This window comes from Ptychodera flava, chromosome 3, assembly GCF_041260155.1.
Source record: "Ptychodera flava strain L36383 chromosome 3, AS_Pfla_20210202, whole genome shotgun sequence".
Taxonomy (NCBI): Eukaryota; Metazoa; Hemichordata; class Enteropneusta; family Ptychoderidae; genus Ptychodera; species Ptychodera flava.
The window spans coordinates 23,074,290-23,099,797 of record NC_091930.1 but is presented as its reverse complement, the minus strand read 5'-3'; the positions used below and the strand labels follow the sequence as shown (position 1 = coordinate 23,099,797).

Below are 25,508 nucleotides of genomic sequence, written 5' to 3'. Positions count from 1 at the left end.
GTGGACGTTTATTTCCATGGATCATCTGGTGCTGGCTCAGGTTCGAACTCTGTTTGAATTTCTTACCACAGTCCTTACAATGGTACAAATGTTCCTGTGAGTGGACCCGGAGGTGGTCAGTGAGGTTGTGTTTACGCTTGAAGGCTTTACCACATTGATGGCATAGATATGGCCTTTCGTCTGAATGGACCTTGTAATGTCTCTCTAGGTTGCCTTTGCGAGAAAATTGTCTGTTGCAGACTTTACATGTATATGGCTGTATTTTTGAATGAGTCATGAGATGGGTGTTTGGATTGATGGATTGAGTAAAGGTCTTACCGCACTGATTGCATGAGTGTGGTCGTTTCTGTGTGTGTATCAATTGATGAATCTTAAGATGATACTTTCGCTTGAATGTCTTGCCACACTCCGTGCACTTGAAAGGTCTGCACATCTTCAAATATTTCCTTAGAATACTTTTGCGTGCAGAAAAGCGACTATGTCTGGTGCGTTTATTAGTCATCCTTTTCGGCTGAATGGTTGAATTTAATCTTGGGTTGTTGTTCTCCTTAATTGAGGTGTTGCTGTTGTTTTTATTACTTGTAACTTCGTTGGATCTCATCCGTTCGTTTCTAAGCATCCTTCTTTGTTGGTCACATATATCAGATTTGTGTTGATTTTGATTATGAGCGATTTTAGTTCTCGCTTGGAGCCGAGTGGATGCCCTAACAGCGTTCTTATGACTGGACATTTCTTTTATCTTTCGATTCATTTGTTTACTGAAGTTTTCACATGAATGGCGTTGCGGTTCATTTGAGTTCATGGATTTTTTATTCAGTTTGGAGCTTAGTATTTCTTTCGTGTGAAAACTGTCATTTTCGTTGTTTTCTGGGGAATCCAAGAGCCACATAGAGATGTAACCGAAATGTGCAAAAGTGTCCATAATTATTTGAACATCTGTACAAGAGAAGAGAACATATCTTCGATATGAATAAGAACCACATAAGGCTTATTTATCACCATGATAGCTATACTGTCTCACTTCTTTTTAGATTCCACGAGATGTCTGGACAACCATTGTAGATTTACCGTGTGTACCGATAATTATTAAGTCATTATTTATTATAATCTAAATGATAGACCTTACGAGCAAATGGAACACATTTTGGTGTTAATCGGGTTCGAACTCACAACATACGGCACCCAGTCACCTACCTGAGATGCAACAGACAAAAACGCTCGGCCAAATCCCTAATTGAAAGAGATTGTTTCAATTACCCAGCTTATTTGTTACAATTTTTCTGACTGGGACCCCTCCACACGCTTTGGAGTTCTTGAAGCACTAACGCCCATACGCTCACTATCACACATCGCATAAAAATTTTATCGAAGCTAAGCAATGAATACCCTGCAAATTTTCAAACACCTGTAGGGTATTACCAAATGAATCCGGTTGAATAGCTGTAGCTACATCGTATTTTGCTATTAGATATTCAAACAAATATATTATAATGTAATTAACAAGAGCGACTGGCGCGTGATTACCAACTGTTGATATATAACGTCATTGAAGCACCAATGACTGAGTTATAATTCTGAAGAACATCCTCGGGCTTTGAGCTTGAGTTATAATTAGCTGAGATAAACATTCCTGAAGCACTGTAACACATAGAGGCGACATGTATTTACACTTAACATAAGAATATTAATGCGTATCTTGAAAGGAAAATTCTTACCGTTGTCGGAAAGGTGTCCATTTTGATATCTTTGGTAGATTTGTGAGATTGACTTTACAAAACCGCGTCCAAAAGTTGCCTTTCGTTTTCCTTCAGTCGGTGAGTTATTGATATTTTCTGAAAATTTATTGTACATTTGGTGTTGAGTTAGAATTTATTAAAGCGAGTGTTAAATTGAGAGATCACAATAAGCGTCATACTCGTGGAGAGAGAATCTTTGATGATGTCCAAAATGCAGAAGTTACCGATTATATAACACTTATTTCCTGTGAGCCGAAACCCAATCTTTGATCAGTTTTATTCCTATCCAAAGGAATGTGAACCCTTTGAATGCGTTAGTGATTGCTGGCACTATTTACATTGAACACACTCTCACATTGCTCTGTACTACATATATTGAGATAAAACAAGCTTGGTGTTCATGTATTCAAAGGAATCCATACCTTCTGCAATTATAATAAGTGACTACAAAGTACATTTGTGGTGCTTCCGACATTTGAACAGATGTCAATTGTAACTTTAATTCTCACGCTTTAATTTGATAACAAACACACCTATACGGAACCGCACACCTGTGATAGCCTCGGTGAAAATAGACTGGAAAGAACAATAACACACCTCTCAACCATGTTTTCCTTGATACATCGATAAATTAATTCCTCTGGTGTATGAATCTTTGCAGAGTTTAGTTCAGCTTACTTACCTATTCTGCCTGGACAAGGAAGAAACACTGGTTTCGTCCCAACGCCGTCTGCGGAATCCAAAATTTCGACAGAAACGCCAAACCCGTCAATTCTTAATGACTCGATGGCCATTTCCATGATATGTCCAATTTCAGGGTAATAAGTGTAACTTTGATGTGTCTCCGACTACCGTTGTAATACGTCGAGTTTCGACAAGTACTCTTATTATTATTTGAGTCTCTTCTCTTTATATGTTTAGGAGTATCTCATGAGCTTCGTGTGCCTGTATTTCCACTCAATCTAGACGAACCAAAGTTCACTGCATATCAATAATTGATTATAATCAATGTGTTATCCTATCAGTACGGAATGGTGTATTACGCGAACTACATATATCCTAAGTCCATTGATTCATTGTCAAGATCTATTTACTTCAAATGTGTTTTATATAATTCATGCTAACTATCGTGGTAAAGTTAAAACTACTGTCTCTTTTATACAATTACGCTGTTGTAGTGAGAAGAGAGAATAGCTGAACAAATCATAACAACCTTGAGTGCAAATCCTTCTTTAATCGTCCCAAGAGTCAAATAATACCAGTTCTGAGCACAGTTCCTGTTGAGTTAAATGCTCAATTAGCTGTAACTTATTATTCTGAATTCAGAACTCTGTGTATCGATTTGTATTTTATCCTACTTTTTAATGGTGCTGATTGTGGTTTGAGGTTTGTTACTAAATATAGCTGCACGCGCGACATTGGACACAGCTGCATGAAATTCTGACAAATTTTGTTATTGCAGCTTATAGTCTGAGCCACAAATTCATATGAATTACTGTGACTTTCAGTATGCACTGTAACACTAGCAGGTGTTACTTTTGTCGTTCTAACAGAAAATGCGGACAAAGATTCATTTTGCACATTGATGAAAGAAAAATAACGTTCAGCGATCGGCAAAATTGCATACTAAAATGTTTAATATTCTGCTTGTCAAGACAGCCAATGCATGTGAAATGCCAAATGGTCATCCTGAGGGGACACTCCCTTCCAGAAAAAAAATGCAAAATGCCTTATGAACTTATGAACGAGGAAGTCGGGTATTTTCATCCTAATTAAAATTGTTTGCTATCGTGTAAGCTGTTTACAATGTATGCGATTACAGATAGCGATAAGTGATTGTGTAGGGCAAAGCTCAATGCCTCATACAACTTTACTCCTACAGACAATCATATGCTTTTGAAGTTGTTGACTCAGTGTTATGTAAAATAACTACTTAAGATTGCATATTATCAGTACAGAAAGGAGGCTAAATATGCTCTAAATGCAAGTGTCCCGTAATGTTGGTATTTTTGAAACTAAATCGCTAGGAAGGATAAAATGTTCAAAGTAAGAGCAACTTCAACCGCCTGCAAAGGATTTGGAGCATTCAACAACGAGTATTTCACTGTACCTGCTTGCCCCGGTGCAGATCCCATATCGTGACCTATAGCAGATCTCGGGAAAGCTTCTGGAAATTCAGTTCCTTTTCACCATTTCGAAGATAAACCAGTCAAAAATTGTTTTCGATCCCGCTTTTATGGAGACCAAAACAATTTCACGCCCTCCTCAGACCTAAAAATTGTGAATGAGAACGGTCGATCGATTGTACTGTGCACTACAATCTGCAACGACAGGAGGTGCACATATACACTTTACATACAGCGGCTGATGAACTCTTTTACGATGTATAATATCGAAACGATCGTACGACATTCGCGTTTTGCGACATTTAAGTCAATTGCTGGATGATGGCACACTAAATGTGTCAACTTTTCCTTTAATCGGTTTATCTGCCAGGGTAGTGTTATAACACAGATTTTCACGTTCGCCTAAGACTTCAAAGTATTTTTATTGCAAACTTTTCTGGCTATATGTACAGTTACTGGCTAACATTCTGCAGTTTGCACATAACGTTCCCCTTGTTTGAATATCAAATGGCAAACACCTATGGTAAATGTAATAACGTGTAGCTAAACGTCTGTACTGTGTGATGGTGGATCTTATGAAATATATTCTGAGACTCCCTAATATGAATTTCACTTGTTACAATGCGATTATATTATTCAAATTTCGCAAAAACTTTTGGGGCTATATAGCTTGGCGTTGCAATATTACACATTACAAGTGTATAGCTTGAAAAGAAAAGCAGATGAGCCTAAATTTGAAGATTAAACCGATATTACTGACTATCAAATTATTCAAAATTAGTTTCAATCGTATTTTAGAAAAATTATGTGCAGTGAGCAGGGATGACACCTGAAGGTATATTTGTAATACGTGGCAGATTGAAACCTTACCTGTTTCAATTTGGCGTACCCCGGACGAATGCCACTCTATATCGTGACAAACTCCTAATATTTCTCTCACATTAACGAGAAGTCAATTATCGACTAAAATACTTCCGTACTCCTCTCAGGAGAGAATGCTAGTATTTATGATCTTCTTTATGCATGCCACGCTGTTAATCTTTTAGCAAACAGTAATTCTTACCTTTATTTGGCTTGCATATTTGTTCAATTTCAATATCCAATCTTTACAGCTTGATATATAATAACAGCACTTTAAGTTGATTATGAGGTCCTACGTGACCCTCATAAATAATTATAATTTATAATTGACGGTGTGAGAGGCATGCGCAATAAGATATACATGTACATACTGATATCCGATCGTTGTTGTTTCTGTCTGCTATTCTACGATGACACATGATTGCCAATTCTTAATCATTACTGAAGGCTTGAATGTAAAATACGGTGCTTGCTATTGTGGCACCTAATTGAGCACGAAATCCAATTTTAAAGTGACAGTTGTTTTATATTTTAATGTTTCAAATCAATACGGGTGATGGTGAAAATTTACGAATAGTCAAGTTCTGGGAGTTGTTACACTTTCATTGTTCATTTAAAGATAATATTACGGACATTTGGTAAAAAGTAACGGCGTATCTTATTCCATGTTTTTCGATGGCTTTTCTTACCTTGGCGAAGTAAAAGATAATGTGCAATTAATTATAAATCATCTTGAAATGACGTACAAATCCCAAACCAATATACATACAACAGTCAGCTCAATTTTCAAAAAATAATAAGAAATGTGCATTTGATCAGGTTGTAGTGCGATAAAAGTGTATTGACTAATGAGAAATCAAACACGTCGTGACAGATTAAGGCATAGAAGTAAAAGTATGTAAAATAAAAAATATACAGTTAAGATTTCAAGAAATTCAAAGCAAAAAGAAATCACAGTTTCTAGTAATGAGATCCGAACAAACTGCAGGACTACTGTGTATATCATCACGCAAATATTCTTTTTTTTTTACAAATTTGGAAATGTGTACCATTTCTTGACCAAATATATGGCAAGATAGAAAAACCGACGATGTCTTTTATAAACACATCGAAATATATTGTTTCAATCAATAATGTGACAAGTTTAAGATCTATAATACAGCTTACTAGATGGCTGATCATCAGTAGACAATTTATAACTACGTCTTCAATGACTCATCGAAGTTGTCATGAATTATAGCGAGGTTGAGTAACACATTACTTGTCGTACGTTGGTGGAAATTCTGTGTGTTTTGCGTCCTTATTATGAAGCAATGTTCTCAGGAAACCTTAGCAAGTGTTTCTGTTGGAAAATACCAGACATGACTCTTACTACGTGTAGAATTACCGTCTGCAAAACTTTAAGTGTTCATTTATACACCACGTCTGATTATAAAATGACAAAAACTAAAGTATTCTAAAAATGCAATTGCGCTTAACTAAATGTCTGTATGATGGCGGATATTATGAAACTAGGATTTTCCCTTATATGGATTACAACAGCTCACCAATTTTGTGGGAACAGGGCAGGGAATATCCTCAAAGGTATTACTAAAGACTTACCTGTTTCATTTTCGCGTAACTGGGACAAATGCCATTTTTTATTTTGACCGAATCCTATTATTTGCGTAACGGTTAAGTGAAGTTCATTATTGAATAAAACACGCCCCTACTGCTCTTAGGAGATAATACAAATGTCACGTGATTGGCTGTTGTTACACATGTCAGGCTCTTAGGGACCGTTCAGTTTTTACGACCTGGGGGGCGGCAAAATCTTGTCGCCGATGTTAAAATAATATAGACTGCCCTGTATTTTTCGTGAAAAAAGATGACCCCCTCTTTGTCAGACGAAAAAATTTGATGACCCCACCCCCCACTGAAAATAACCAGCAACCCATATGTCGAATTTACCCGCACGGTTTGGATTTTAACTCCGGTACGCAGCGCACTTTATTCGTGTAGCAGAGATGCCAGTGCACAAACCTCTCAGCCACATCCATGCAAACGTCTGTTAATTAGGACGACTGTAAGGCAATATTTAACTTACTTTCCATAGACAACTTATGCCTATGGACATTCTATAAAGTAAACTTTATTGAAGTGGTTCACCGAAGGCAGCCTTCCGGTTAAGAGGGTCACGGGCAATTACGTAAAGTCAACTTATTATAGTGGGCCACCAAAGGTGGCCCGCCGGTAAAGAGGGTCGATCATGGCCATTGCATAAAGTAAACTTTACTGGACAGGGGTGCTGAAGACATCCAGCCGTTAAGATGGTCATTTGGTACATGTATTACATAAAGTTAATTAATTTTAGTGGGCCGCCGCTAAAGATGGTCGATCATGGCCATTGCATGAAATAATCCTAATCGGAGTGGGCCGCCAAAGGCGTCTGCCCGTTTAGAGGGTCAAGGGTAATACATAAGTTTTATTTATTGTAGTGGGCCGCCGAAGGTGGCCTGCCGGTAAAGAGGGTCGATCATGGCCATGGCATAAAGTGAACTTTATTGTAGGTACTGTGTTTTTGAAAATGTGGTGATCGCCCGCTTTCCTACCAGTGAAAAAGCAATGACCCCCGCCCTTCACGAATTCCAAAATTACAATGACCCCCTGGATTTTGCCGTCGCCCCCCCCCCCCGCCGTAAAAACTGAACGGTCCCTTAATCTTTGAGCAGTCATATAGATATGCGTATGTACGTACGTGTGTAGTGTAGAAGTAGAGTTTCGGCGTGTATTGTAAACTAATTTCAAGGCGGGCACATCTTCGCTTGTCGAGGCCTCTTGTCCGGGCAGTTTGAGGGTCCCTGAAATCAGACCTTGACAGAAAGAGTCGTTAGATCGTGTGTTTTAAAGCGCATCAACGCGGCCTGTAAACAACTTATCATGTAATCGCTTAGTACGTCATTTCCGATGGTGACACCCATAAGCGACCTCGGTGAATGTATGCAGAGCATCTTAAATGACCGCAGAGCTACCACACATGTAAAAATCATCCTTTGTGAACTTCCCCTTTAAGAGCTTGACTGACAGCCAAAAATAAAGCAGTAAGCTCAATTTAAAATGGCAACGAAGTTTTTAGTTACAAGTAGCACTGGAAGTGATAAATCTTTGTGCGAACAGTCTCTTTACGTTACCAGTCCGAACCAAGCAGCTTAGTAGTATCCCTCGTCGCCTTATGCAGGAACAAGTTGAGGCGGGCAATACATGACTTGTACCTCGAAATACTACGTTCAAGTACATTACTATTAACTTTGAACATTAATATACTTTACCAATAGGTTAAAAATTATTATTATCAGTTGGTCACATGATCGCGGGTCAGCGATAATCGTTCGCTATATCTGTCACGGAATGTGTGACCTTTGTACACGTACCTGTTAGAGATATAAGAATGCCATAAGCTTTGCCTACAGAGGTATGTCGATGAACAAAGAAACCAAATAACGAAACTTTACCTTTTTACAATTTTTTGTTTGACTTCAGGAGTCTTGTTTCTGCACATTTTCGACTCTATGGCCAAACTTTGACCTCTGTTTATTGATCAATAGTCCCCATTAACACAATCACTATATCACAAACCATAATCACAAATGCTAACAAGACACATTGAAAATGTACACTGTTGCTAACTCGTTAGTTGCTTATCTCTAGAGAATTCGCGATAGCGTCGCTCTGGCCAGAGCGTTTTGTCCTCATGTATATATCGATCGCGGTACAGTGCCAAGCCATTTTTCGCTCGTCTTGTTGGCAGTGAAATGTTGTATGCGTTTCTTCAATAATATAAAATATGATCTTAACTTTTTGATTTCGTTTCAGATAATTTTGTACTAAACTGATCAGAAAGAAAAACATAGCAATTTAATTTCTGAACATGTCGACTATTTATTAACCTTATACCAACGCTTTAACTGCCTCGATGATGCCATCAAGAAGTTCAGAAAGTTTGATTGAAGTCGAGTTAGAATACGCAGATGTCTATGAATGTGTCACCCTCAAGCTATTAATTCATCCTTCGTAAGTTTGTAGAAAATGACATTCCCATCAACAAAATTCTAGCCAAACTTTGACTCCTTACCATTTTAACCGCGCACTGCGTGAACATGTTCTCCGCACTGAGGTATCTTAAAAGTTTGTGAATTATTGTTTGATTCGCCCACTATTCACTTTATAACAGGGTAAAACGTGCTCTATTGACTTCCCCGCCGAGTGGTAGTACAATATATTTCGTGATCGACTGTCTTCTCGGACTTTTAGACTATTATGTTCAATACAAAGAAATCTATCAACTTTGCTCACAAAAGTTTTTGATTAACAATGAAATCACGTATCGAAACCTTCTGTGCTTTAAAGGTATTTGTTTGCGTTCTGCCGATTGTTTGTTTTCTGTAAATTTCAATAGAACCAATCATATTCAAGTATTTTAAAGGGATAACAACCGAATGTGTTTTATCAATATGTAAAAAATGTCACTATAGGGTTAAAGACTATAACATCACAGAGAGTTAGTTTTGGAATGTAATTTCAATTGAAGGAAGCAGTTCGTTGCTCTTGGTAGATGTTATACATACACAGATAGATAGATAGATAGATAGATAGATAGATAGATAGATAGATAGATAGATAGATAGATAGATAGATAGATAAACATTTCTTACTAAGCTGCAGTGACGTATATTTATCAGTTCGATTCATCACATGAATATACCAGATTCATTACCGTAAATGATTTAAAATAAGTTGTATACAAGTGACGCGAACGATGCTTATATTTGATCCAAGCAACCAGACCAAAGCGTCGGTGTACTTAAGCTTATATGGGAGGGGTTATGTTACACGTTCGAAACATGTAATCTGACGGCGGTAAAGTGGCATGCGCCTTTTCACCAGTTACTTCGCTTCTAGACCAGCACTCTCCAAACCTACGCTAGTAAACCAGCTGTGTTTTACATGTATTATTTTTCATCCTGGTGACGTTCTCTTCCTGTAGATATCACGTGTAACAATTCTTTATAAATATTTAATATCACAGTTGGGCTGAAATTACAAAATCCCGCACAGTAAGATTTGGAATGTTATTTCGATTGAAAGTATTATCTCGCTGCCCGCAGAATGAGATACGCTTCTATCTTCTTCTGATGGCCTCGTTGGCTTCGCGGACGACAGCGCCACTGAGCTTTGCTAACCAGCATACTTAGCGCCAGGATGGTGACACTCGGCACAATATGACAGCTGCTATCCAATGGTTCCATCTTTTTCATGTTACACGAAATATTGGTGCTCTTTTTTGGAAACTGTAAAGTTATCTTAGCGAATGTTACTTTATGGCTTGCAAATCTTTATCTCAAAGTAAAATGTATCGAAGATTCGGACTTGATGGTCAATGACACACTCAAGCATTATGGGTTACTTGAATTGTAATGGTTAGGACTATGTCCTAAAGAAAAATAATTTTTTATCGTATTGCAGTGGTGTACGCGTATCAGTAAGATCTGTAACGTGGATATCTCACAAAATGATTTTAAAAAGATTTATGCAATTGACGCGATCCCATCAACATGACCAACGTGTCGTTGTAGTTAAGTGTATATGGGAGACGTCCAGTTACAAGTCATAACACGTACTTCGAACCACAGTAAGTGGCGTTCTCCTTGTTAATTTAAGAGGAATTTATTTTCTCGATGACCCAGTTTCAACTAACACTAGAGGGCTTGGGAGATCCGTGCAGATATGTCCGTATCCAGAAAAGGTAGAACCTGTTTCAGTATGGTTTAACTGTGACAAATTACCCGTGTTTGTAATAAAACATATCATAAGCATTGAGTGAGTTATTGACGCTTTTTGCTCCCTATCCTATGCAGACGTTAAGAGAACATTTATTTGCTTATTGTTTTTACACATTTTGCAGTCGAGCTATCAAACAAAATTAATCACCGTTGTTTAAAATTAAGTATAACTTTTAGTTTCCTCGGCATAATATCATGTCGATTTATGCCCGTCCGTGGCATGCGGGTGTGAGTGGTATGTGTGTGTGTGTGAGGGAGAGAGAGAGAGAGAGAGAGAGAGAGAGAGAGAGAGAGAGAGAGAGAGAGAGAGAGAGAGAGAGAGAATGTGTGGGTGTGAGCACCCCATGAATATCTAATGACAAGTGGTTGTATGTTATTACAATGATTTATTGTCACTAACGTAACTCGTGGTCACTCAAGAACGTTTTGGCAGTATTTTTGCATTGCAGTCATTTTTCGTTGTTCTTATCAAAGATCTCACCAAGCGTTTCTTTAAACAAATTGGAATGATTTGCAAAACGTTCATAAGATTTTTTTACCACTGAGTGCCAAATGTTTACACTGTGGCGTTGTATTCTCGTAGAGACATGGCAATTGATTAAAAAGTAATTTCGTTGGTTGGTAAAAGAGCGGTGATATCAGATTTGCAAACGTTTAATGTTTAATGGAATTTCGACTTCGTGCCATGATACAAAAGATGACTTCAGCGTGCCTCATTTTTATGTCGATGAACGATTTTTCTTGGCTGCCCGTGTATGATAGCTCCGATCCTAATGAGGCATATGAGATATTTAACAACATTTTTCTCGAAGTCATGAATAAACATGTTCAAATTAGATTAGTTAAGAACAATTCTAAATCTATCTGCAAGCCCTGGCTTTCTTCTGGCCTAATGAAATCAATTAGGACTAAACACAAACTATTCACGAAAGTCAAAAACAACCCACAAAATGTCGAATTAAAGCACAAGTATAATAAATATAGAAACGTTCTTACAAAACTCCTGAAGTCAGCCAAGAAGAAATATTTTGCAGTTTCAATGCTCAATGCCGGAGGGAACACAAACAAAACTTGGGAAGTGATCAGAGAAATTCTTAACAAAAGTCAGAAAAAACATTCCCCACTACTTTAAATCGCAACGATCCCGAAAAAACGCCCCTCTCAAATAGTATTGACATAGCAGAAGAATTTAATGATTATTTCACCAATATTGGTCCAAACCTTGCTGCTAAAATCAAAGCGAATGTTGACTTTCACCACTATTTACATGGACAATATACAAACTCGTATTTCTTTCACCCTGTCAGTGAACAAGAAATCATCAGCGAAATTGGACGTCTTGACCCAAAAAATCAATAGGTCATGACAAGATTCACCCCAAAATTTTTCAACATGCTGCACCTGTTATTAGTCATCCACTTGCTCATATTATCAATTGTTCATTTAGCCATGGCATTTTCCCCGACCAATTAAAAATAGCGAAAATGATTCCGGTCTACAAAAAAGGTTCTACCTCAGATGCGTGCAACTATCGCCCCATTTCCATTCTACCCATTTTCAGTAAAATCTTTGAGTCAATTGTTAATAAACAGCTCATCAATTACCTTGACAGACATGATATTCTTTCAAAATGTCAATATGGATTTCGTAAGAAACACAACACAAAACTTGCTATAGCAGATCTCATCTCTGATATTGCTGAAAAACTAGACAATGATCTGATAACCTTCGGTATTTTCATTGATCTTCGCAAGGCATTTGACACTTTAAATCACAGCATTCTTCTTCAAAAGCTTGAACACTATGGAATTAGAGGTTTACCACTTCTTTGGTTTAAGAGTTACTTGTCAAATCGTCAGCAAACAGTCTCCATCGGTAACAAGTCATCCTCGTACAAGCCAATCAAATGTGGAGTCCCACAAGGTCAATCTTAGGGCCTATTCTTTTCTTGTTGTACATAAATGATATTGTGAACTCAACTAGTAACCTTCATTTTAGACTGTTTGCTGATGACACCAACTTATTTAAATATCTAAACAACTCAGTTATAGACATCAATGATATAGATATTGATTTTCAGAAGGTTTGTAAGTGGTGCAATGCCAATAAGTTAACTATAAACTCAGATAAGACAAATTATATGATAATTAAGTCAGCTAGGAAATCTGTAAATACTGTTGGAAAGTTGAGTGTTGACGGATCCCCAATTCAAGGCGTCTTATCAACCAACTACTTAGGAGTTTCCATAGATCACCACATGACGTGGAAAACACATATTGATAAAGTTAGCAAATCCATCGCGCCCCTTGTAGGTGTTATCTCACAAATCCGTCATTTTGTTCCCAGATCAACTCTCATCCTACTTTACAACTCAATGATTCTTCCTCGAATTTGCTACTGCATTGAAATATGGGGAAACACATACTCAACTTTTCTCCAACCCATTCTCATTTTACAAAAAAAGTTGGTACGACTTATCACCTTTTCAGATTTCCGTACTCATACTGTCCCCCTTTTCCAGAAACTCAACATTCTTGACATCAACAAGCAATGTAAATTAAATACTTGCCTATTAATTTTTGACTTAAAGAAAAATCGCTTTGTTCATGATGAATATCACTACCTCGACAGATTGCCCCACAATTACCCAACACGACTTGCAAGGAACGACAATTTCTACATCCCTAAAGTAAACCTCTCTATAACTCAGCACAGTCTCAAATACGCTGCAACTAAGCATTGGAATTCGCTACCTGACTCATTGAAAAAAAATGATAATAGAACCTCATTTAAGTTACAATTGAAGCAATATCTTCTTTCTACTTGATCAGTTTTTCATTCTGTTTCTGTCACCTTACTTTCACCATTTTGATGTATATTTATTTATTTCGTATTTAAATTTCAATGTCAGCCTGATGCAAATGCAACGCATTTTACTCATAGTTTCGTTTTGGGGCCACAAGCTCGACTAGTTCTAAAGAACTATTTTTGTGGCTCCAGCCAGGATCAGGTTCCTTCTTGAGTTGAAAAGCAAACATTGTGAATGTTTTGTCGTTTCTGGCGAATAAAGATTATTATTATTATTATGTATGTAGGCTTCCAAGACAAGAAATTGACCATTTTAAACTAACAATTCTCTAGTGGTTAATAAGCTCAGAACCCCCCGTAAATTGTATATTTTCGGAAAGCCTAGATATAGGGGAACAGTTTGGTTACCATAGTGTCACCATTGTTTACATAAATATCACGTGACAGGTAATTTGCATAACCTTTCAAAAATCGGTTTTCCCTATGTTTTGTTTCAATGCTTTGAGATATCTGGCTGAAATTTGTGTGAGTGCAAGCTGTCCTTAGAGTCTTCAAAAGTGTGTCTCAGAATTTTTTAAAACCTTCTAAAACAGTTTTTATGCCAGAAAAACTTCCAGAGCAGTGAATTTAAGCGTAGTTGATTTCTTTAAAATTGTGCTCCAAAAAAACTAAGCAAGATATAAAAAATCTGAGACACACTTTGGAAGAGCGTTATGACAGCTTGCATTCCAGCAAGTTTGAGTCAGATATTTTGAAGTATTGAGACAAAACATAGGGAAAACCGATTTTTGAAAGGTTATGCAAATTACTGTCACGTGATAGTTATGTAAACAATGGTGACACTGTGGTTACCAAAATGTTCCCGTATATCTAGGCTTTCAGAAAGGGTATACTTTACAGGGGTTCTGAGCTTATTATCCGTTAGAGAATTGTTAGATTAAAAAGGTCAAATTTCTTGTCTTGGAACCTTAATCGATTAACGATTGTGTTTACAATTATTTGTCATTCTTTTGTATGTAAAATTTCACAAGACACACTACATATTACGTGTTTTATTGATATGCCGGTGTTTAGCATTGAAATTCCTCACATTCATATGAAAGACGCGTAACCACAAAATGATGAAATGATGAAAAATAAGAGACGAATGTGCAACGGAGACAATTGTTGCATCAATTAGGCAATATGATCTTGACGATATGGCCAAGGCGTTGTTCACTTAAATTCAAAGAAAGACAAAAGAATTGACAGCATCATCCTTGACTCAAAAGTGTTGAAAAATAAGAAATAAACCAACAACTGAAACTTTGTTGTGCTGTTATTGGAATTCGTTTCACTTCTGTCGTCTGCCACTCTATGTAAATTTACATCACTACCGAGTATATTAAAATATACTAACACCGTCAACCGCCAAATCGATATATTCATCCTTTATTTACAATATTTTGCAATTTATTAATGTACAACGTCATTTCTCAAATGAAAATATTTCAGAACATGATTCTGAGTCGGAAAAATGAAAAATGATATAGCGCTTAGGGAGAATTTTAAAAAAAAAATTACACAATTTTGTAGTCTGCAATAGCCATTGTCTGAATGACGAATGATGTGCGTCGTTCGTATATCTGTCATGTTAACATGAAAGAAATGATACGACGGCAGTAAAGTGGCAGATACATTACAATGCTGAAATATTTTCTTTACCTAACGATCACTCCATAAACTCACTGACATGCCTACCTTGCTGTACAATGTCTATATGCCTTGCATATAGTTTACGACGCTTGAAAATATCTTTGCCAGAGCTTCTACTACAATCAGAACGAGACTGTAAGTAAAAATGATGTTTATGCTGAGCAGCAACCACAGTGGGTATTTATGGTTGAAATTACACAAAATATGTATCTATCAAAACTGCCACTAATTTCCTGCAAATAAGTGTTATGTGTCCAAAGAAAGTTACGTAAACAGTGACCTAATAGAGAAACAACATATTAAGGCATTTTAGATACGAGTGATGTTGAAAAACATGAAAGCGTATGTATGTATGTATGTATGTATGTATGTATGTATGTATGTATGTATGTATGTATGTGTGTATGTGTGTATGTGTGTATGTATGTAATACATGTAATACATGTAATACATGTATGTATGTATGTATGTATGTATGTATGTATGTATGTATGTATGTATGTATGTATGTATGTATGTATGTATGTATGTATGTATGTATGTATGTATGTATGTATCAATGTATATATGTATGTCCTGAGGTATTAAAGACAACATACAAACAAAAATGCTAACATTAGAAAGACATGTCTCAAAAGTAAACAATCGATAAAGTAGCAAATAACCTGCACATGGATCACAATTTTGAATACCTTGAATATTTTGTTACTTTTTTATCAACACTTCATTATCGTAGATATGCTATGTTTAACATGCTTTATTTATTTACAGAGCGACTGGTAAACAGCTTTACAGCAACATTTTTTTGCGTACTTCATACCATTTTTACAAATAATTTACGACTGCTTTAATATAAACGTCTGCTAAATGACTATGAATTGTATTTGAAAGTTGATATAGGATACAAAAATATACATGATATAATCATTGCTCACAGAAAACGAAACAATTCCATAAAGAAACAAAGATATGTATCTTCAGACATGTATCACATGGTATATATATATATTATATATATATATATATATATATATATATATATATATATATATATATATATATATATATATACATGTATCACATGGTATATATTATATATATATATATATATATATATATATATATATATATATATATATATATATATATAATAAGTTTGATCCCATTTCAGAAGTAAACGCACGACATACAGACTAAAATATACATTGTGAGATGCTTTCTGAGAGAGAAATATTAGGATAATAACATTGTTACAAAAGAGACAGAAATCCTTCTCAAAAAACATTGTGAGTGCATTTCATATTCCAGTAAAGACAAATATTTCTTTCCGAACATAATTATCAATTCGCAAATAGAGACTTGGAAGAGTTTGAATTAGAGTTGCCAAAATTAAGTTAAATCAAGAACTGAAACAATCGCTATTGATGCACTATGGCTAAACACTTTTATTGTGGAAAGTTTCTTTCTTGTGGAATTGTAACTGATTCAATTGCTTTGCAAGCTAGGGACAGTTCTACTGATTTTGTAGGCAAAAGATTGACAGGAGAATGAAATTGAGTTCGTTTTGGCCCTATTTTGCTCAGACTGACGGTGCATAATCCGAACTGAAGTGAAAAGTAAAGAAATAATATTGCAGCTCTCTGTTTTTTGTATTGCATACATGGAAGTTTGGTGTTTATTGTGGAACACAAAATATTTTGGTTAAGTATTGTGCCTGTACTGGTTTATTGAATATTTTTATTTTTCTACGACATTATATGACAGTCTAAGGCATTGTATATTTACAGTAGCAAAAGCGAAGATGGCAAAATTGCAGTTTATATGCCGAAGATAGAAAAAACGAGCTTTAACTACCCTCACTTCTCGGGTTGATTATTTCAGGTCACTAGAGGAGTCAAATGCTTTTCCGTCCTTGTCCGACGGTTGGTTCCTTTCGAGTAGACACTAGATCTTAAGTTGATTCTGTGCTTATTGGCAAAACTACGGGTCTCGTATCGGTACATTCTTGTGGGAACCTTCAGATTAGTTTTTAAGTTGTCTTTTACTCGTAATGTTTTCCAACGCACAGAGCACGAGTGAAGTTTCTCTTTTGAGTGGATTCGACAATGTTTGCGAAGATTACCACTATGAGTGAATATTTTCCCACAGATTCGACACCTATGTGGTCGTTCATTTGCATGGATCTTCTGATGCTGCTTCAGGTTCGAACTCTGATTAAATTTCTTACCACAGTCCTCACAAGAGTACATATATTCTTTCTTGTGGATCCTGAGATGGACCTCTAGGTTGTTTGTACGCTTGAAGGCTTTACCACATTGATGACAAAGGTATGGCCTTTCGTCTGAATGGACTTTGATGTGTTTGTTCAAGTTGCCCGGATCAGAGAAACGTTTACCACAATCTTTACATTTGAATGGCTTCTCCTTTGTGTGCATCCGGATATGCCTTTGTAGGTTGCCTTTGCGAGAAAAACGTCTATCGCAAATTTCACATGCGTACGGTTGTGATTTCGAATGAGTCTTGAGATGGGTGTTTAGATTGCTGGATTGAGTAAATGTCATGCCACATTGATTGCATATGTGTGGTCGTTTCTGTGTGTGTATTAATTGATGAATTTTAAGATGATACTTTCGCTTGAATGTCTTGCCACACTCCGTGCACTTGAAAGGTCTGCTCATCTTCAAATACTTTCTTAGAATGCTTCTGCGAGTAGAAAACCGACTACCTTTGATGCGTTTATGGGTGATTCTTTTCGGCTTAATGGTTGAATTAACGCTTGTCTTGTTAATCTGTTTTGTTGTGTTGCTGCTGTTCTTTTCTTGACATGTGATTTTCTTGAATCGCAACCTTTCGTTTCTCAGCATCTTTTTTTCGCAGGTATTCGGTTTGTTTTCAGACTGACGTAGTGTGCTTTCAGTTCTGGCCTTAAGCCGAGTTGATACTCTCACAGCGTTCTCATGATTGGGAACTTCTTTTTTCTTTCGATTTACTCGTTCACTAAAAGTTTCGCTGGAATAAGGTTGCGGTTCGTTTGAGTTTATAGGTTTGTTTTTATGTTTCGAGTTTGACATTTGTTGGTCTCGAACACTATCATTCTCCTTGTTTTCAGGGGAATCCAGGAGCCACATTGCGATGTAACCGAAATGTGCAAAAGTGTCCATAATTAGTTGAACATCTGTACAAGATAAGAGATTGTATCTTCGATATGAGTAAGAACCACAAGGCCCATTCATCACAGTCATTTTTATACTGTCTCACTATTTTTACTTCGCTTTCACTAGATGCATGATATCTTTTGAGCAGTCCAGATAACCAGTGCAGTTTTTCCGCGTGTTATGATAATTTTTAAGTCACCATTTATTGTAATATAAATGATATACCTTACAAGATGAATAGACAATCTTCCATGCAAATTTCCAAATAACTATTAGAGCAATAGCATATGAATTTGATTGCATAGCTGTAACTACGTTTGTTTTTTGTTTTTAGTTATTCAAACAAATAATATTACATGGTAATATAATTAACAGGAGCGACTGACCGCGTGATTATTGAATATCGATGCATAACATCATACAAATACTAATGAGTTAGTTATAATTTCGAATATGTCTCCCTCGGAATATGAGTTTTAGTTCTCAATTACCATGAATAAACAATTCAAAATGCTTTATGAGAGGTGGGGGAGGAATATTTTACACTCAAAACAAGAATATTAAATGAGTATCCTGAAAGAAATTCTTACCCTCGTTTGAAAGGTGTCCATTTTGATATCTTTGGTAGATTTGTGATATCGATTTTACAAAACCGCGTCCAAGTGTTACCTGTCTCTTTCCTTCAGTCGGTGATTTATTGTTATTTTCTGTAAATTCATGGTACATTTTGTGTAGGGTTAGAACTGGTTGAAGCGAGTGTTAAATTGACAGACAAAAATTACCGACATACTCGTTCAAAAAAGGAACTTTGATGATGTCTATTCTATAATTGTACCCGATTATATTGCACGTTTTTTCCTTTGAGCCTAAACTCAATCTTTGATGAGGTTTCACCTGTTTTTGGGAAATTTTAAATGGAAATGTGTAGATTTTAAATTCGTTAATAGTTGCTGACGCTGCACTGACATGAGGCAATCTTTCATTTTGCTGTGTACTACAGTTGCACGTCTAATCAAGGCGTTTATACCGGTCCAATACCGTATTTATGGTACTGAGATAAAACAAGCTGAGTGTTCATATATTCAAAGGCATTCATGCCTTCTGTAATTATAATAAATGACTACACGGAGAATTATGTATTTGTGGTTCTACCGAACGTTGAATAAATGTCAGTTGTAAATTTAATTCTCAAGCTTTAATTTGGAAACAAACTCACTAATATGGAACAGAACAGCTGTAATTGTCTCGGTGAAAACAGACAGGATAGCACAATAACGCTCGTCTCACCCGTGGTTTGCTTGATACATGGATTAATTAACTCCTCTGATGTATGGAACTTTGAAAAGTTCTGTTTAGCTTACTTACCTCCTCTGCCTTGACAGGGAAGAAACACCGGTTTCGTCCCAACGCCGTCTTCGGAATCCAGAACTTCGACAGAAACGTCACACCCGTCGATTCGTAATGATTCGATGGCCATCTCTATGACATGCCGAATTTCCAGGTGATATGTTGTCACGTCAATGTGTATCCGACTCCTGTTTTCGTACGTCGACTTTCGACAAATAGTCAAAATTATTATGTGAGTCTGTACTCCTGATAGATAAGTTAAAGAATCACATGTAGTGAGTCACACGTATGCTTATGAGTTCATCAAATCTAGAATAATGAAAGTTCACTGTATATCAGTAAGTGTCACTGATTATAATCAATGTGTCAATTAAAAACGAATCACTGTTTAATTTTCCTTCCTCAGTTTACAACTGAGCAGAGAATGTCGTCAGCAATCGACCAAGTTTGCATGCCAGGGCACGTAGCTGTCGCTTAAAGTTACGTGTTTTTTCTGTCTATTGTTTATTAACCAACTCGTCACATAACTGGGACGGTGTCATTAGCTCATAGACAAGAAACTGGAGAACAGTACTAATATTATGTGCATTTTACATATGACATACCTAATGGAAACATATTAAAACAGTTTCACGCGCCGTTGTGACGACTGCGTTAGTGTTTGGTAGAATTTTGAACCACTAATTAATCTTTAATTTGAAGGCATTTAGCACATACATGTATAATAGCTTTTCCGCATTGTGTACTATTTGAAAAAAAGTTTTTATGTCGTAGCTTTACATATACCACCGCGTGATTTTTAATCTCGTTTCAGAAAATTAAATTTAAATTTGTAAAGTTAAATTCATTCTTGAACATGATGCGATGAAAATGGGTAGGTCATTTAATATTCATGAGACTATGGTATATCTTGCTCATTGATCACTTCCTAAAAGGTTAAAAGGTTCTTCATTTATTTGATATACGATATAAGAAACGCAAATTCACGCTCTCATCGGTACAGCCTACCAGTCTTTTTTCATCGATAACAGGCATGTTACAGGCTCGGCGAACAACCTTTGGTCATGAATGCGTCACCGTAAAGAGATGCAGGGCTATTGTTCCGTACGGGACAGTTAAGGGAGGACTTTAGTATTCAGCGGTAGCACGTCGAGCTCTCCGCCAACAACAGAGTACAAAATATAAGTTATTTTTGACATCACAACGCCCAATTTCACCCTGCGGTGTCAATTTTCTCTCCGACTTCCACCACAAGCGGTAGGACCTCTGGCCAACGTGACCCTGGGTTGACCTCTTCTTTAACAATAGCCCACCCCCGCAGCGCTACGTACTGACAGGTGCACAATGGTATATCAACGCTTTGTGTTGTTCATTCTGAAATTGGGTGTATTTTACAGGTTTTGACTTCTCCTTTATGTGTCCGTGATATACAAATATGGCATACGGTTATCAACAGCCTGATCTAGTTTCACTCAGTATATCCAAAGGTATTATGTAGATTAGTCACATAATACAGTTAAGCGGTAAGATTTTGGACAGATTATTAAAAAACGATTACAGATGAAGGATTCTTAGCTGACCAACAACGCCATTGTTTAGCCTTATCAGTGGACAATCGGATCGCAAAATTCTGTGAAACTCGTCGTTGTAATTGTGCATATTTTGATTTTTACAAGAGACAAGTGTAATGAAACTAAAGCTTTCTTCATTATAGGGATAAGCCATTACACCAAAATTATGCAGACAGCTGAGGGAAAGCCCATGAATACAATTGTTCACGGAAGACTGAGAACTTACCTGTTGTCAGTGTAGCGGACCTGAGACAAATGACAACCCTTCCGCTGTTATCTTAAGTAGTGGTGAATTATTGACGCGTGTTGTTCTTTACTCCAATCAGAAGAGAATACTAAAGTGAAACAAACATTGCGGAGGAATAATATGTAGGGGTGTGTCACAATAGATCTAAACTGCGATACTGCAGCTTATTGTAACATACTTTCTGAGAATCCGAATGCTAATTTTCTATGGAATCAACACCTGTCAAGAATCAACAAATACGGGAAACAAAGATACAATGAATCAAATTAGAGATATCTACGGTAACTCAGCCTCATATACCTGCGCGGCAGCGAAGAGAATTATTTGGCTTTCTAACCTTTCGCTATTTGATATTCAAGCAGAGAAATTTTAAAGTCAATACTCTCTAGCGTAAAGAAAAAAATGTTCGGTGCGTCAGGTTATTGTTAGAAGTAAGCTATTCTCAGGTCACGCCAGCATATACAGTAGGCCAGACCGCTAGTTTCGGTTTAGAAGAAGTGTGACGTTGAGTTTGGTTTAGGCTTTAGTACATTTTAAGCCAAGTTAAACCCTGAGAATTTCAATATCATACCCATCAGTGCACTGCTGCGGTCAACACATTATGCGTTCAGGCACTTTAATTGCGAGGTATAAGGAATATTTGGAAAACTTAAGAACCAAAACTATTGACTTAAAAAAGTATTCTTTGCAGCTGTCAGGCATGTTATTGTTCATGTAGGTACCCGCCAGCCATTGTTGATACGTTGTCTTTTGAATCAGAAGGCTGAAAAGCTACCTGTTAAAAGCGGAACATAACAACATTTTTCACGTCATGACAAAGACAAGTTTCTAGGTACATTTTGGTGAATCAAAGATCACACTTTTCGTAGAAATTATATGTTCCTCAATTGGGTTTAAGAAAAATCTTCAGGAATGGGACGACAATATCTATATGACTTAAATAAATTGCACTTGCGGTCACTGCAGACACTGATCCAGATATTATATGACATTTGTAATGAGTTGACAGGTTAAGCGTTTGATACATTTTCAAATTTAATATATGGTCTGTTAGTGTTCAGCATACCATTTGTTCGTTAGAGCGACAGGATACCGTTAATATTGTCGTAGCTTGGCCAAATATTTTATTTCTTCACCAGTGCCAACTTTAAAGGTTCTAAGTGGAGACAAATCGATAAATTATCGATTAGCGCGTTTTGAATTCCAAATGTTTTTGCGTGGTATTCCATGATTTACAGTCTTTTTAGCTAAGGTGTGTAAACACGTGGGCTAATGTCATAGCGATGTCTGTCGGTCCGTGTGTATGTGTGTGTGTGTGTGTTAGTGTGTGTGTGTATGTCTGTCTGTCTGTTTACACGATAATTCAAAAAATGCCAGAACAGATTCAAGTCAGATTTGGTAGACAGGTACCATATGCTAATTGGAAGAACTGATTAGTTTTTGGTTAGTGTGGCTTGCATATTAATGAAGTTATGCAATATCGTTTTTTTCCGTACAATGGTTTCCCTATGGAGACGGTAATGACAGTGTAGACATATATCAAGAAATACTGCACAACATTTCATGAAACTTTTCACAGATGACAATCTAAGAACATTATGATGATAATGTGAGTGTCATGTCAATTATCTTCTCATTTGCATATTTAATGAACTTTTGTTATTAGTGAAATAACTCTAAAATTCCTACACCAAATTCGATGACACTTGCAACAAATATTGATCTGATATATATCTAATTATACTTAGAAGCATTAGGCAGTGTCAAGTTAACAAATATCTCATTTGCATATTGTATTAAGGTTTGTAATTAGTCATATAACTCCGATATAACTTCACCAAATATGATTAAATCTGCTGCAGATACTGATCCGCCTGATATCTAACTGTAGTGTAAAGCATTTAGTAGTGTGACATTAATTAAGGGTCCATTTGCATATTTAATGAACTTTGTAATTAGGTATATAACTCTGAAATTATCGCACCCAAGTCAGTGAAATTCGGTACAGATATTGTTTTGATAAAGATCTAATTGTACTGAGAAGCATTTGGCAGTGTCAAGTTAACAAATAGGTCATTTGCATATTTTATGAAGTTTTGTAATTAGTAATATAACTCCTAAATAACAGCACCAAATGTGATGAAATCTGCTGCAGATACTGATCCGACAGATATCTAATTGTGGTGTAGAGCATTTAGTTGTGTGAAGTTAATTAAGGGTTCATTTGCATATTAAATGAACTTTGTAATTAGTGATGTTACTCCAAATTACAGCGTTAAATTTGATGAAATTTGAGCAGTGTCAAGTTAATAAATAGCTCATTTGCATATTTCATGAAGTCTTATAATTAGTCATATAACTCCGAAATAACTTCATCAAATGTGATGAAAACTGCTGCACGTACTGATACGACAGATATCTATCTGTGTTGTAAAGCATTTAGTAGTGTAAAGTTAATTCAGGGTTCATTTGCATATTTAATAAACTTTTTAATTAGGTATATAACTCTGAAATTTCGGCACCAAAATTTTGTGAAACTTGCTACAGATATTGATTCGATAAATATTTAATTGTGCTGTGAATCACAGAACAGTGTCAAGTTAATTTAGGGTTTATTTGCATATTTAATGAACTTTGTAATTAGTGACATTACTCTAAAATTACAGCATTAAATTAAATAAAACGTGCTAGAAATGTTGATCTGATGCATATCTAATTGTCCCATAAAGCATTGTTTAGTGTCAAGTTAATTAACAGCTCATTTGCATATTAAATAAAATTTTGTAATTAGTGATCGAACTCTGAGAGTACTGCGCGAAGTTGAAAAAAAAACTGCTACATATAGTGATAACATATATCTCATTGTTCTGTGAAGTGTACTACTGTTGATGAACCTGTTGTAAAACACGTGAGCATATTCAGTTCATATCTGGTTATAATATGAGGACGATAAAAGTCGCGTTAAATAAAGACCCAGAGAAACCTTAACTCGCAGGTTTTCGAGGCGAGCACTTCATGCAAATGTGCTCCTTGCTATGGCATTCCTAGGTAGCTAGGTCAAAAGCGGCTTTAAAGTAGGAATAAACAAGGGGTCGTTAATATACTTTATGCTATATTTGTCACAGTGTGTCAGAACTTTTGACATCATTTTAGCTCGCCATTATCTTGTCTAAGAAAGGTGTTTCTGTACACAATGAAACGAAATACTGAAATCTGATTTGTTATGCCAGCTGTAGCCAGCTGTGTACATTTTTAACCATATCATATCTTACAGAAATAATAGGCGACGTCCTGACAATCGGCAACGATTATTTATGGGGAAAGGCGAGAAGAAATCAAAAATTAACGGGCAAAGCTTGCCGAGCCCCTTAATTTTGGCTTTCCGCTCACCCGCACCCGTAAATAAACGCTACTGATCAGGGCTGATTCTGACCATTATATCATCAACAAAGACAAAGAAAATCGTCAGAATTTATGAAAATTTCCCAAACGACAGACATGGGGCCGAAGAAATTGCAATCGCACTGTCACATGCGCTATAAAACATTTGCAAACCCGGAGATTTCTTGGAAAAAAGTGTCTAAACTTGGCCAACAAATACTCAATTATAATTTGTGATTGATTATGATCTTCGTACAAATCAAAATCTACGTTTTAGCTGTAAAAGGTACGATGTTTGCAATATTATTCATATTCACGGGCATGTAATAAGACCATTACTAATCTTTACGGCCCTGATACGGCTTTTGCGGCCCGAGGTCGTACGGCGGAAGGGCCCGAGCGTGCGAGGGCCCGTACGCCGTACGACCAAGGGCCGCAAAAGCCGTATCAGGGCCGTAAAGGTTTTATCATATACCTTATGGAATGATAAATATGTAGTTTACACAATATTCAACATTGTTTAGGAGATAAAGATGCATGTGATATCAAATATCATCGCCATTTGTGTCAGTTTTTCATAAATACGATGGCCGCTTCCCGTCGCGGATTGACATACATAATGACGTCATTTGTTTACCTGCAGAATTCTAGAACGCGCAAAGCAATATGCGTACTATTACGTGACCAACAGAGATCAAGGCTGAAATCGAGGTGTAAGAAGGACAAAAGCGTGATGTCAATTTATTGTAATTTATACTGAAC

The 25,508-nt window shown here is 36.5% G+C and overlaps 1 protein-coding gene across 1 annotated transcript; it reads right to left on the bottom strand.

The window, feature by feature from the left end:
- Nucleotides 1–16,908: 16,908 nt before the first annotated feature.
- On the bottom strand, nt 16,909–19,737 carry LOC139125554 (zinc finger protein 16-like). Its single transcript, XM_070691659.1, has 3 exons — nt 19,566–19,737; nt 18,791–18,907; nt 16,909–18,220 (listed from the first exon to the last, which is right to left on the bottom strand). Exons 1-3 carry the CDS (start codon nt 19,675–19,677, stop codon nt 16,923–16,925), a joined length of 1,527 nt encoding a protein of 508 aa, XP_070547760.1. The 5' UTR covers nt 19,678–19,737; the 3' UTR covers nt 16,909–16,922.
- Between the last annotated feature and the right edge of the window lie 5,771 nt (nt 19,738–25,508).